The sequence below is a fragment of the Phocoena sinus genome, chromosome 20, assembly GCF_008692025.1.
Source record: "Phocoena sinus isolate mPhoSin1 chromosome 20, mPhoSin1.pri, whole genome shotgun sequence".
Classification (NCBI taxonomy): domain Eukaryota; kingdom Metazoa; phylum Chordata; class Mammalia; order Artiodactyla; family Phocoenidae; genus Phocoena; species Phocoena sinus.
This window is the reverse complement of record NC_045782.1, coordinates 1,793,233-1,808,014: the sequence shown is the minus strand read 5'-3', so window position 1 is coordinate 1,808,014 and position 14,782 is coordinate 1,793,233. Positions and strand designations below refer to the sequence as shown.

The 14,782-nt window shown below is 45.9% G+C and overlaps 1 protein-coding gene across 6 annotated transcripts in view; it reads left to right on the top strand.

The window, feature by feature from the left end:
• ULK2 (unc-51 like autophagy activating kinase 2) overlaps window positions 1–11,933 on the top strand; it is a 66,488-nt gene extending 54,555 nt beyond the window's left edge. For 3 of the 6 annotated variants that reach the window (XM_032616587.1, XM_032616586.1, XM_032616584.1), the window contains 7 exons: window positions 2,011–2,160; window positions 3,556–3,764; window positions 5,314–5,492; window positions 5,903–6,021; window positions 6,369–6,541; window positions 8,707–8,842; window positions 9,667–11,933. In XM_032616587.1, coding sequence (XP_032472478.1) covers window positions 2,011–2,160; window positions 3,556–3,764; window positions 5,314–5,492; window positions 5,903–6,021; window positions 6,369–6,541; window positions 8,707–8,842; window positions 9,667–9,725 — 1,025 coding nt within the window. In that variant the 3' untranslated portion in view covers window positions 9,726–11,933. The remainder of the gene's footprint in view (window positions 1–2,010; window positions 2,161–3,555; window positions 3,765–5,313; window positions 5,493–5,902; window positions 6,022–6,368; window positions 6,542–8,706; window positions 8,843–9,666) is intronic. The other 3 variants (XM_032616585.1, XM_032616589.1, XM_032616588.1) reach the window with 3 other exon arrangements.
• Window positions 11,934–14,782: the final 2,849 nt, after the last annotated feature.

Sequence of the window (14,782 nt, the reverse complement as noted above, 5' to 3'; positions counted from 1 at the left end):
TTAACAAGCTCCCCACACGATTATTATGTCCACTTAAATTTGAGTCAGTATTGGAACCTCTTTGTTCTTGTTTTCCCTGTCATTCTTTTACCGTCTCTCCCATGAGCCTCCAAAGGAGGAAATATCTAGACCAACAAACACCCGAGTATGGTTTCTGTGCTGTAGGGCTTGATATTTCACTCCACCGTCATCTTGCTGGCATGGTTTCTGAAGAGAAGTCTCGTGTCATTCTTACCCTCGTTCCTCTTATAAATGAGGTGCTTTTTTTCTTTGGCTTCTTTCAGGATTTTTTCTTTGATTCTCTGCTGTTTGAAGATGAAATGCACAGGTGTAGATTATTTGGCATTCTAACCGCTTGGTGTTCTTTAACCTTCCTGGACTTGGAAGGTTTGGTTCTGCATTTATTTCGGAAATTTCTTGGACATTACTACTTCACATATTTCTTCTGTGTCTTTCTCTTTCTCCTTTTCATATTCCTGTTGCACATATATTATATCTTTGTGGTTGTCCCACAGTTCTTGGATATTCTGGGATTTTTGTTGTTGTTGTTTTAATTCTTCTTTCTCTTTGCTTTTCAGTTTTGGAAGTTCCTATTGACATGTCTTCAAGCTAACTGATTTTCTTCTCAACCATGTCCTGTCTGTTGATGAGCTCATCAAATACATTCTTCATTTCTGTGTCAGTGATTCTGACTTACAGCATTTCCTTTGAGTCTTTCTTAGAGTTGCCATCTCTGCTTTGTTACTCATTTGCTCTTACATGTTGTTTATTTTTTCCATTAGAGTTCTTAGCATTAATCAAAGTTATTATAATTTCTGGTGTGATAAGTCCAATATGTGTGCTGTATCTGAGTCTGGTTCAGGGCTTGCTCTGTCTCTTCAATCTGTTTTTACCTTTTAGCTTGCCTTTTAATTTTTGTTGAAAGCCAGAAATGATATTACTGGACATAGAATTGAGTTAAATAGTGTGAGGTGTTTTTTTTGTTTATCTGGCTAAGAGTTAGGCTGTGTTTAGTGTTTGCTGTAGCCATAGGTATCAGGGTAAACTTTTCTCTGGTGTCTTTGTTTTTGTCTCCCCTGTTGTCTTTGAGTTTCCCTAGATACCCCTTCTTAAATGCCTAACTCTGTATTTTCTTCTAAGAAAATATAAGCTATAAAACAGCTTAGGGACTTCCCTGGTGGCACAGTGGTTGAGAATCCGCCTGCCAATGCAGGGGACATGGGTTCGAGCCCTGGTTCGGGAAGATCCAACCTGCTGCAGAGCACCTAAGCCCGTGCGCCACAACTACTGAGCCTGCGCTCTAGAGCCCATGAGCCACAACTGCTGAAGCCTGTGCACCTAAAGCCTGTGCTCCGCAACAAAGAGAAGCCACCGCAGTGAGAGGCCTGTACACCAGCCCCCACTCTCCACAACTAGAGAAAGCCCGTGTGCAGCAATGAAGACCCAGCACAGCCAAAAATAAATAAATAAATATATTAAAAAAGCAAAAACAAAAACAGCTTAGCTCTTAGTTTCTCCACATTCTCACCAGCGTTTGTTATTTGTGGTCTTTTCAATGATGACCATTCTGACAGGTGTGAGGTGATGTCTCATTGGGGTTTTTATTTGCATTTGCCTGATGATTAGCGATGTTGAGCATCTTTTCATGTGCCTGTTGGCCATATGTATTTTTTGGAAAAATAACTATTCAGGTCTTCTGCCCATTTTTTTAATCAGGTTGTTTCCCCACATATTTACTCCCAGTTCTTGGTTTCCACCTTTTCACATTATCCTCAGGTGTGACGGCAATTCACGTAGAAGTAACTGAATTGTAGGCCCTGGTGAAAAGAAGATTCACAGCTGTGAAGAGATTACCATAAAATATTTTTAATGGAGATCTGTATTGAATTTTCTGTTTTTAAGAGTAATAAATGCTTATTGTAAAAAAACCAAATCTAATATAAAAGTAAAGGTGTCCCTATAAAACCCACCCTCTGATACATGACACATTTGGTGAACTTTTTATTGCAGCCCCTGCAGGAGCCTGTGGTGTTGCACGGGCTCCTTCTGTGGGAACAGCAGCGAGTCCCAGGGCTGTGCTGTTCACGGTAGGGTCTCCTCCACACAGGGCTGCGACCCCCGCTTGTACCCACATAGTCCTTCGGACAAGAACCACCTCAGGTGAGGACTGTCTTAGTTCCGCCTTGGGCTCGTGTCTGGTGTGCAGATTCTGATAATGGCTTAATGGTGCGACGGCGTTTTTTTTTTTACCAATGACGTGGAGATAACGATTTACTTTACCTTAAAGGGTTATGAAGAGTAGGTGAGGGGACTTCCCTGGCAGTCCCGTGGTTAAGACTCTGCGCTTGCACGGCAGGGGGCATGGGTTCGGTACCTGGTCGGGGAACTAAGATCCCGCATGCCACGCTGTGCGGCCAAAAAATTTAAAAAAAGAGTAAATGAGGCAATACTTGTGGGGGAAAAAAAATTTGCAAAATAAAAGGTACTATGTTATATATTAGTAATAATATATATGTAATTTTATAACATTATTACATGAATGTGACTTCACAGTGAAGCAGCTATGCATATTGGTGCTTCTTGGCTTACATCGAAGGATTATTTTAGTACATCCAGTAAATTTTTTGAAAATGATAGATTGTTGTTTATTTTTGGTTTTGTGGGATTTTTTAGAAACCTAGGTTTCACCTTTTTTTTTGGTACTTTGAGTCCCAATCTTTGCACTTAATCCTATATCCTACTTCTGGATAGGCTGATAGATTGGTTTTATCAGCCATAGTCTATAAATAGGTAATTGGTACCAAAAATTAAGAAAGTGTTTAGATTGGACTTGAGTTATCATTTGACATCATATATTATACCTTGTGTCCCTTAAGTTCTCTTATGCTAAATCAGTTACTAATCAAGATACAAGTAGATTAATAAGCAAAGGATATAAATAGATAATGAGAGTGGAAAAAGCTAATAATCTTGATTTTAGGATTATTAAGAGTATTAAATAATAAGAGAATACCACTTTGAGAAAATAACTTTTTATACCTGTTAACTAAGCCAACATTTAAAAAATGTAATGCCCAGTGTTGTTGAGGCTTAGTGGGATCTCTGCGCTCACTCATGGCTGCTTTAGAAAATAGCGTGGCAAGTCTTACAAAGAGCTATAAAAATATTTATAGTAATATTTGATCTGTGGTAATCCCATTCTGTTTATAAGGCCACTTACAACAAAGTGGTCTCATAAAGTATTTATCTGTGATAACTCAAAAGAAGGAAGGATTTCATTACAATGTTATTGGTGGCATTAAAAAAACAGAAATAGTATAAGTGCCCCCACATAAGCACTGGGGTATAATTTTAGTGAAGCGTACACATCCGCTGAGTTTTATCACCGTGAGGACTGTGGAGCAGCAGGGAGAAATGTGTATGTTAGAAATTTGTTTAAAACAGAATTTAAAAGTAGCTGTGCTGATTCTGTAAGGAATGAAGATAAAGCCTGTTCATGTGCTCAGGGAGGGGTCGGGGGCCTTCCTTTTAACGCTTCCTCGCCCGTCTCCACAGGGGGCTCCAGCGGCTCCGGAGGCTCCCTGGGCTCCGCCGGGGGCCGTGTGTCTGGGGGCTCCCCGCCTGGGCTGTGCTCGGGGTCTCCCCCTCTGGGAGCAGAGGCAGCTCCCAGCCTGAGACACGCGCCTTGTGGTGCTTCACCCCCCAGCCTGGAGGGGCTCGTCGCCTTTGAAGCCCCTGAACTGCCCGAGGAGACGCTGATGGAGGTGGGAAGAGACCCTGTGACGTGTCACTTACGGGGACCCCGAGGAGAGTGTTGGTGACGGGAGGCCAGAATCCCCCTAACCTTTCCTATTTGGAACATTGCTTATATATTTTCAGAATAATGTTGACAGTGACACTCATTCATAGCAAGCTTTGGTTGACAGGAAGTGATGCATACAGATCTTGTATTCTTAATTTCTTTATCTGAAGTTTATTTACTACTTACAGGACTTTTAAAACAATCTTTTTCATAAAACCGTAACTTTTTATTCTCAAAGCTTGCTTTTCTTCATAAGATAAAAATGATACACTTAAACTTAGGTTTAAAAACATAAATTAAGATGCCAAATCAGTCAGTAACGCTGAGGAATAAAGCTGCCCGGCAGACTGGACAGCCGCGTGTGCACACCGGTGCCTTCCCTCCGCGGAGCCAGGTCTCCAGGGAAAAACACGTCAGAACGTGAGGTGTGCTGAGCACAAGTGCAGAATAGAGGTGAATTCTACGATTCCAGAGCCTCTGCCAGCGAATTCCTCAGTGTCGACTCCAGGACAGTGCTCCATAGACCGCACCTCCTCCAGGTCAACTAAGGAACAAGTTCTCTTTCCATATTTCTGTTGTGTGTGAAGGAAAATTAAGTCTTTCACATAAAAGTTATAAAGGACTGCGTGCAAAATTTTAGTAGTGATTCTGTAGTAAGTTTAAGTTGTAATTTTGAAAATATGTATAAGATTGGAAAAGCAATCTTCAGAGTTTTTTCAGTCTCCACCAAAGTAGGCATAAATTATGTTCCCGTATGTATTGGAGCATATAGTCTGATATGCTGTCAGGGGGCAGAGAGACTTTCAAAAGTTGACTGGTTTATTCTTCTGTCTTTAGTGCACTGATTCTCATCCCTTTTTAACCATAAAAGGAGAGTGAGAAACTTAGTCTTATTTGAGATTTCAAAATACATTTATAGCTAAAAACAAACCTCAAAACGTAAATTTTAGAGTACCCATTTTTAATGCGCTGCTATTATGTCTATCTATATACTCCACTCTTTAACGGAAAAGATCACAAAATTTAGAGCCTTGGTATTAGGAATCACTGTTAACTGAAGAGCCACCAGAAATTGAAATAAAGTGGCTCTGAAATTGTAAGTCAGTAGAATTCATTAAACGATCAAGAAGTGTGGTTTACTGCACAGAATATCCTTACATTCTTATATCTTGGTATCTATTTTGTCATGTTTCTGTCTCATGTATATTGATTTAATTGTTCTGTGTTTCATTCTTTTCCTGGTGCAAATACAATGACCTCATATCTTTGAGGCTGAATTTTGTGGGTGCTCTCGTACATCCATACACACAAACACATGACACACTCTTGTTTGGTTTCATTTGTGTTTATTTTTCTCACAGTTTTCTGGAATTTAAAACTTTCATTGTCCTTTGATCATTCTGACATTCATAAGTATAGAAAACATTAGCAGTGGCCACAGTTTATGTGCAGAAATGAGTGTGCGCCTCTCCTTAACCTGCAAGTTTCTAAGATGATTGGCTTTGCCGCAGCGAGAGCACACAGACACCTTCCGCCACCTGAACGCAATGCTGTTGTTCACGGAGTGTGTGCTGGACCTGACAGCCGTGCGCGGGGGAGACCCGGGGCTCTGCACGTCCGCGGTCTCCTTGTACCAGATCCAGGAGAGCGTGGTGGTGGACCAGATCAGCCAGCTGAGCAAAGACTGGGGGTAGGTGCCCCCTTGCTGTCCATCTCCAGAGGCTTCCTGCCCTCTGTAAACTGGTGTCCAAGCTGGGGGCCGTGTCATCCACTGAAGGTCATGGGCGGCTCTGAGTTACCTCATTGTGCTCGATTTCACTGTGTGAGCCAAGACGTGGAGGTTCTGCAGCCTTGGTGTTTCCTTTCCTGTAAATCATGCTATTAAGATATTTGATGATAAAGAGATTGTATTTTTATCTGAGCGCACCCATTGTATTCAGAGTACACACGTCTTTCTCCATGCCGGCCCTTCTCCCTTCAGGAGGTGTTTGTGCACTAAAAGTGTCAAGGGGAATGATGTTCCCTTAGAGAGACTGTTGTGATGGGGCACTGGCCTGTCGGTTCGCAGGCTGACGCTCTGCTTGCTGTCTCTGGGTGCAGGCGGGTGGAGCAGCTGGTGCTATACATGAAGGCCGCACAGCTGCTGGCAGCCTCTCTGCATCTCGCCAAAGAGCAGATCAAGTCCGGGAAGCTGAGCCCGTCCACGGGTGTGAAACAAGGTACAAGCGGAGCGTGACGGGGCTGCTTTTCCCCTTACACTGGGAAGGGGAGTTTTTGGGAAGGGGAGTTTTTGGTGAGGGGTCACCGTGGTATTAAGCATGCTTAAATGGGAAAAGATGCTGGCTTTTCTGTTTTTTGGTTTTGCCATTTAGCCGATACAGAGAGCAGTCAGAATTACTTTATTCTCAGTCTTCACTGAGAGAGAGAACATGTGGAAGAATGATTTCCAGTCACTTTTTTCAGTGATCATGTAGTGTCGCTTTCCATAAATCAGCAGGAAGGTTGCTTGTCACCATGACTCTGTTTCTGGAGGAAAATAAAAATTCTCATTTCAATTTTTTTCCAGTTGTCAAAAATCTGAATGAACGATATAAATTCTGCATCAGCATGTGCAAGAAACTTACAGAAAAGCTGAACCGCTTCTTCTCTGACAAGCAGAGGTTTATTGATGAAATCAACAGCGTGACAGCAGAGAAACTCATCTATAATTGTGCTGTAGAAATGGTAACCCTTTTTAAGGTGTAATATTGCATAGTAATACTACTTGTCTTTAAGAGCACCTTTTGGTTTTTGTTTTTCCTGGCTGCGTTGGGTCTTCGTTGCTGCGCGTAGGCTTTCTCTAGTTGCAGTGAGCGGGGGGCTACTCTTCCTTGCGGTGCGCGGGCTTCTCATTGTGGTGGCTTCTCATTGTTGCGGAGCACGGGCTCTAGAGCGCAGGCTCAGTAGTTGCGGCGCAGGGACTTAGGTGCTCCGCGGCATGTGGGATCTTCCTGGACCAGGGCTCGAACCCGTGTCCCCTGCATTGGCAGGCAGACTCTTAACCACTGCACCACCAGGGAAGTTCCCTAAGAGCATCTTTTGAAGTGCACACCTACTTGACATCATCCTTTTAAAAAGAGTTTATGCCCCACCACTCCCAAGTCCCAGGTATTGTGGTACCTCTTCCTGAAGGAGTGATTACACTTAATTAACATGCAACAAACATAAGTTATGTTGGTTACCTACCACCTTTGGTAAAAGTTTACCGTATCTCTTAAAAATTGCTAACATTAGGCATGATCTAATCTTTTTATAGTTTGCATCTAAGAGCTTTCACTGGATCTCTTTCTTCATTTTCTACTATTTAAGGAATTTGGCTTGATAAAACATTACAAAAATACTGTTCTTATTACCCAATCTGCAGAAATTCACGTGGTCAGATTCCACAACTGACCTTACTTAAGTGTAGACACACAAAGTATAATCTACTTTTCCAACTCTCTGGTTATATTAGTGGAAATAATTTGTTTTCTGTATCTTCGAGGAAAAATTGCTCTGAAGGAAACATGAAATTAGGGACTGTCAAAGAAGGAGTTAAGTGGGGAAAAATTTAATTACTGACCAACCGTATAGTTTTTACCATATTAACATAGTTGAGCTTCCTTTTCCCTCTCAAATTTGTGTACTTTGAATTGTACTGTTATGTTACCCCCTTGGTCTTATTTTGAAAACCATCATGATAAAAAGGCATATGAAAATAGTTCTGGAATATAAACTGTTGATGAGAATAATATACATTATATTGCCCTAAACTGTTGATATGAATAATATGCATTGTATTGTTTTGTACCGAATTAAGACTTCATAAGACAGATTTTCTTTTAGAAATTTGTGCCCGGAAAGACGTCCTCTCGTACGGAGTTAGGGTGCTTCTGTCTCTTCTGACGATAGAGCCACGTGCCTCCAACAAGTCTCTCCTTGTGCCCTGGCTGCTGAGCAAGCTTGGAGACACTCAGCTTATATTTAGTTATTTCTCTCCTTCCTTTTCAGGACTTGGATTTTCTGTGTCCATTTTATTTATCATATTGTATGTGGCTTTACTCTTTGAAAGAGACAGAGCATACTGACAAGTAAATTAGGATACTGGATTACTGACAGTCTGGGCAGTGAATGATTAAAGAGAAAATCAGGATGCTGTTGGGGAAACAAATGCTCATAACCCCGTGAATGACACCATGCCCGTCTTTCTGGGGAGCCCTACCCACCTCTCCCCCTGCCCAGCTCGCTCCTGCTTCCTTACGGCTCTGCCTCAGCATCACGTCCTGGAGGCGCTCCCTAACCACTTCCTCCTCCATAGTCGGGTTAGATGCCTCCCGCGTGTGCTGCATACCATCCAGGGCTTCCTCCTGTGATGCCAGGTACCCCTTGGAGTTCACAGCCCACGCCTCCCTCTGGACTGTGAGCTCACCTTCATCGTACACTCTGGGCCGACACTCAGCAGGTGCCCAGTAAATACCTCTGAATGAATGAATCCCACACACCAGAAAATTCTGTAACTAAAAGGAAAAGCTGATAAGTGGATTTTAACGTCATTTAATTATTTCATTGTAACAAGATCTACTTTAGTGAAATGCCAGGTTACTAGTGTGGAAGTGTAAGTTTAAAATAAACCCTTCAGTGAAGTCATAGAAGAGCCAGTTTAGAATTGCAAAGATCATGAGTTAGGAATCTCTGAGTTCAAGAATTGAATGCAGAGTAACTCTTTTGTCAAGAAGCTCTTTTATGTCGCCCACCCAATAGATTATATCATTTTGTCAAAACGTTATTAATTTTAGACAGATTCCATTTAAAGCTGCATTGCCTGAATGGATTCGTATTTTCATGGAAAAGCTGAGAATCTTCTTGTTTTTGCTGCCTGGTTCCAGGTTCAGGCTGCAGCCCTGGATGAGATGTTCCAGCAGACTGAAGATATTGTTTATCGCTATCATAAGGCGGCCCTTCTTTTGGAAGGCTTAACTAAGATTCTCCAGGACCCGGCAGATATTGAAAATGTACACAAATGTGAGTTGACTTAGAAAGTAGTGTGCGTGTTGGTTGCACTTTCATTGTCTCCTCGTGGTGCAGTAGACAGAGCGTGGAGTTTGGAACCGTGCAGCCTGGGGGTTGCATCTTGGCTTCCCAACCTTGGGCAAGTCACTCACCCTTTCTGTGGTCTCCGTCTCTTCTTCTACAAGATGAGGAACAATGCCTGCCTTGCCGAGCTGTTGTGAGGATTAGAGAGGTTGCTTGTACAGAGCTGTTGGCTTTTGTCATTAGTCTTTAGATTTCTACACTGCATGACTGTATTGGTGGGTGTGTTTGTGTATGCAGAGAACTTTGCTTTTATCATTAAACAATAAGAAAGGCAACTGTTTTAATCCTCGTTGGTTTAGCGACCGAAGAGCCCTGTGAAAACCCTGTGTACTGCAGATTTGGTGTACAGAACGGAGTGTGGACACTGGTAGGGTACCAGGATGGTGTTTCCACTTGTCAGATATAAGACCAGTGATGGTTTTTTTTGAGGAGGAGGTGTGGTCATACCACATTTTGAAGAGCCACAAGGGGCTGGCAGTTCTAAGGTTGTTTGCAATTGTGAGCGAACTAGCTGTTAAAACCTAAATGTTCTTCATTTGACGTGCTAATCTAGCTTTTACCACTGTGCAGCGCTAAGCTAGACAATTACCAGGCAGAAAGAAGAAAAAATACTCAGAACTGTTAACTCTGGGGCAAAGATAGAACAGAGGTGAGGGTGTAGGTGGAGAGTGAGAGATTCTTTTTCATTGGTTCTTCTTTCCTTGGTTTTGAAAATAGAAATGATTTTTATTATGCATTTATTTTATTTCTAGATAAATCCCGTATTGAAAGGAGACTGTCGGCACTCTGCTACAGCACCTCGACCTTGTGAGCAGCAGCAGGCCTGCCCCCAGGACTCGTGGTGGGTGTGAGGCGATGCCTCTGGGAGCACAGCTTGGATCCTGTCGCCCCACCCCCAGGAAACTGTAGCTTCCTACACGGTGACCACCAAAGAGCAAGCAGTGATTTCAGAAAGGAAAAACAACCCCAGAACTACCTGCCTTATCAGAGAAGTCACCCCTTCCCTTTTTCTTTGTAGAAGCAGAAGCAAGAGTATTCCACTTGGCTTTCAGTCTGAACTTGGTAAATAAATGTACCTTAGAACTAGAGTCGTCAGTACAGTTATTCTTAAGGGTAATTAGGAATGAAACGATGAGTGGCTCTTCACGCCAGTCACCAGAGCAAAGTGTGGGGTTCCACATGTTCACTGAGGCGAAAAAGTAAAAAGCCACGTCTCATCCAGGCGGTTTGATACTCGGGGTAAGTTTATCTGAGTCTGAGCACGCGTCCAGGAACAGCTCAGGAAGAAATAGCTTAAGGAGTGAGAGGCGTCTCTTGGAAGAGATTGTGAAACCTTCAATTTGATCTCATATGGACACATATTAATAATCTTCCAGAATCTTTCATATTGCACTAATTTATTAAAACAACTGTGTATTGGATTTTGCAATTTAAAACTAACTGAGGCACAATGGACTTGTTTAAAATATTTTACTTGATTATATACACGTACCCTTTCCAGAATTCACAGGTGATTTCTCGTGGACTTTTAAGTGGTAAAAAACTTGTGTTGTGTGAACCTTTGCATTTTCTTAGCCTATTCATCTACACCTACAGGTTTTCTCGGTGATATGTTTAAGTTGCTCGTTGTCTGCTTTTGTTTGCATTTTTTACTATGCATGCAGAATGTGCATTCATGCCTATGACCTCTAGGCTTACTAAAGGCTAGGTTTATTGAGGCAGTATTAGAGCAAGTGTCAATCCAGAGATACTCTCAAGAATTGTAATAGGGCCAAAACAAAGTTGGTGACTTAAAGGCTTATTAGTGATGTGGAATTTTACATGAAGTTAGTGAAAAGTGAGGTATGTTTTCTCTTAGGAAAATGGGCAGCTCTTTCCAGCCTGTGTGCATTTTCCTGTTAGTCCTGACAGTTCACCAGGTAGCTAGTCATGGAGAATGTGGGCACTTAACACCCCTCTGGAGATGGTGCCTACGTGGTAGATTATTTCGTTTCTCTTACTTACCTGCTTGAATACTTGAATAAACCATTCTCCAGTTTCAATCCTTTTAGATAATATAACCTGAACTCTGACAAATTGCCCAGAAGCTCTTTGGCATTAATTTAGTGTACTGATAAAAACAAAAACATGGTTTTTCTTTACTTTGACGCAGTAATGTAATTTTTACTTTATTTATCTGTATGAAATTCCAGCAGTTAATTTGAACATTTATTTATATGATGTTTATATTTTTAGGTCTTTAATACGGTGTTTCTACCTCTTATTTGTAACTGCATGCATTATTCATGAAGCTAGGTAAAGCTCACTGAATTGTTGTGTCATAGCCTTTTTATTATTGCCTGTACAGATGTATATTAAGGTAAATAAAACTGACCAGGTGTTTCTAGGGTGAGGCTGGGTCCCTGTGATGTGGCTTGTCAGGCCAGGTCCTTCCTCAGTGAGTTTGGAGCCTTGGTGGTTAACACCCGTCGCCCTGCCCCAGGGTTTCAGATGCTCGGTGACGGTCCTGCAGGCTGCCAGGAGCCTGGGCTGTGTGGCGGCTTCCTGCCCTCCCTGCAGGGGCCGTAAGCACTGTCACTTGTGATACTCCATTTTGTATGATTTTTTCGAGTGTAAAGGGCAGTTTCTTGTGTGCTCTCTCAGTTACCGCCCGTGTCATCTCACTGATCCTCCGAGGGGGTGGGTACACTCCGGCCCCTCCTCCCCTCTCCCGCTTGTTTTTTAAACACAGGATGAAACAGGTTCACAGCGAGGAAGCGCTTGGTCTGCAGTCAGTACCTAGGGAAGTGGCTGGGCTGTGCTTTGTGACCTCCAAGTGCATTCTTCTGCTTCTTGTACGACAAAGGTCAGGTGATAGGAGGTATGTGTGAGACCGTGAAGTCTGAACAGCAGAGAAGAACAAACTGTAAACTCGTGATTAATGGTTCTGATTATATTTCCATTATCAAGGCCAATTGTTTTAAGAGATTTTGCCTTGATTATAGCAATAATAAACAAATGCTTTATGTTTCCACGTGTATCTTTTGATTTTGTATCATCTATTTCATAAAAAAGAGAGAAACCAGCTCACACATTCACGGGTTGACACCGGGGCTCAGGCGAGCCTGGAAGGTTGCGGGCGCACAGATGCACACGGGGCTAATCTGTGAGCGTGCCGAGTGGCCGTTCCTGCTGTGAGGATTCGCCTTAATGGCACCTGCGCCGGGCCCGTGGGATGCTTCCCACATGCCCATCTCCTCAAGGTGGGGCGTCCTTCTACCCCTCCTGGGGTCCAGGAGAGGAGGCCGGAGAGGGGGTTACTGTTTGGGCCCAGTCACCTCAGTCCCCACAGGTAAATAGCAGGGGAGTCGAGCTGGGCACCGTGGGTGTGAAGTCACTGACTTGGCTCTAAAAAGCGCTTGAGGTGATGGAGGAAGACTTGCCGCTTGCACCGTGCGCCTCCTGTAGCTTCTGTGGGCAGTCTTCACTCCTGCGGGAGCAGAGCGCGGTTCTGTTGTTCCAGGGAGACTGGCTGCCTCCCGGAGAGCTTGGTGTCTTCCCTCCGTTGACGGGCGCAGCCTAGGAGCATCCGTATCCACCTCTGCACGCCGGGAGACAGCTGACACTGGGTCCTGGGCCCTGGGTCTTCAGCCATGGAAGTCCTGGGCCCTGCCCGAGTCTCCGCCTTGTCTGTCACAGCCCTGGCCAGAATGCTGTCTTTGGGAGAGGGGTCAAGGTGGCATCGTCCTCACCGGAATCAGAGGGAGTCACATCAGAAGCGACCCGCCTGGGAAAGCACCGCACGGCGGGAAACGGCAGTCGGTCCCTGACGTCTCGGCTTTTGTGGACAAGGCAGAGCCAAACAGGTGAAGGGTCACAGGGGTCAGTGCCCAGACTGCTGTGGAGGAGGGAGGCGAGGCTGGGAGCTGCCGGCAGCACGGGCCCACGCAGAGCAGGGCGCCCGGCGGAGCCTCCGGCTCCCCTTGCACAGAGGGCCTCGCTCGGCCGGTTGTGAACGTGCCGTCCTTTCTGAACAGCCTCCTGGCGTGGATCTGAGCAGAGGCTGCGGCAGCGGTGGCCGAGCCCTGGGGCTTCCCCTCGCCCTTCTGCTCCCAGGCTGTCCTGTCTCTGAGGGTTTGCTCGCTGCAGGCTGTTCTACGTTTCCTTGGGTGCAGCTGTCTTGATCTTGGACTCCTGTGCAGAGCGGTGCGTCCTTGGGCACTCTCCATCCCTAACCTCTCCACACCTGTCCGCGTCCGGCTCGGAGCTGGTCAGTGGTGGTGAGAACGGAGTGAGTTACTGGGCGTGAGGTTGTTTGAACAGCCCCAGCCGTGGGCGGTGGGCAGCCTGCAGCTCCTCTCTGTTAGGCTTGGTTTGGGGCGAGGCCCAGTTTCAGGTTCTGCCTGGACACCTTCTGAAAGGACCAGCCCCGCCGCCGTGGCCGAGCCCTGGGCACCTGCTTGCAGACGTCCATTCCCTGTGGATTGATCTGACCCTTGTAGTTCAAGGTTTGTGGCAATCTAATATTTATTACTTCATTAGATCTTCGTACCAACCCTCAATGGCCTCATTTCACAGATGGAAAAGGCAGACCTGGCAAATAATTTCCAAAGAGAAAAAAGCCGGGGCTGGGGTTTGGCCAGCCAGGCTGCTGGGCGGGACCTGGGCCCACGAGCTGCTCATCCCACACACGCGCCTGGAGCCCCGGCCCTGCTCACCCCTCGGCCTTCCAGCCTCTCCTTTCTGCTGATGCACTTTTATGCTTCTCGGTGCGCAGGTGTCTCTGGCTGGACTCCCCCAGCCAAGCGGCAGTCAGCAAGTTTTGAGAAGCAGGTGAGGTTAGCAGACCTGCCATCCCCTTGGGGGCTGGGGCAGGAGCCCAAGAGCAGAAGCTTTGAAACCACCCTCAGAATCCCCAGGGGAAGGGCTTCGGGGACACACGGACAAATGGGCACTTTGCAGGTTCCCTGCTTGTTTGTTTATTTGTACGAGAGCCGCTGAGGTAGACCAGCAGGGATTCGGCCCGTCCTGGGTGGGAGGGACCTCAACCCCAGGTTTGCCAAGGGGACCCCTGCAGGCCCTGGCGTCCTAAGACCGGCTCTTTTGCTGATGGCGGCACGTAGGGGCCCTCTCCCGGGGACGTAAGCCAGCGCCCTCCCCTCGGTCCCTCAACAGGAGATGGCACGTGGAGCCCTGTCTTCGTCTTGAAGCACTGAGGCCCACCCAGCTGCCCCTTCTCCCACCTTCTGCCCTTGGGCCCCACCCCTGCTGCAGTGCGAGGTCGGGGAGGGAGATGGTGGGCCGGGCAGGGGCAGGTCACAGGTGCCTTTGCCCAGAGTGTCATCTGGGCGACAACAGGACTTCTGCCTGGCACACCGAGCTGCGGCCAGAGGCTCTGATGGGGGCCCGACAGGCCTGCCTCTGTTCCAGCTGGAGGGTTTCTGTGAAGATGGTGGGTGAGCGGGCTGTGCGCTGAGAATGAACCACAGGGCGGGCAGCTGATCTGGGGATCCTCGCGAGGGCAGGGTGCCTTCCACGGAGGGGAGGGTCTGTGAGGTGATGAGGATGCTGGTCCAGCGGGATGACAGGTTCTCCTTCCCTGTCGGGAGTGTCTGTCCTGGGGGGTGGCGATGCTGATGTTGTTTCACTCTGAGCTTGTTAATTTTGTAATTCTTTAACAAGGTGATTTCGGTACAAGAAGAACTCTAAAACTCAGGTCATCAGCTAGGAAAGGTATTGGCAGTAAACACAACAGATGAGGGGAGTTAAGGTGGGGGAAATGCTGGGAGAAAATAAGGAAATCCCCCCCCCCCCGCCCAGAGCCCTCCCCCTGCCCCCCCCCCCCCCTTCAGTCTGAAGGCTTCTTGGAGCAGCAGAGTAAAAAGCCCC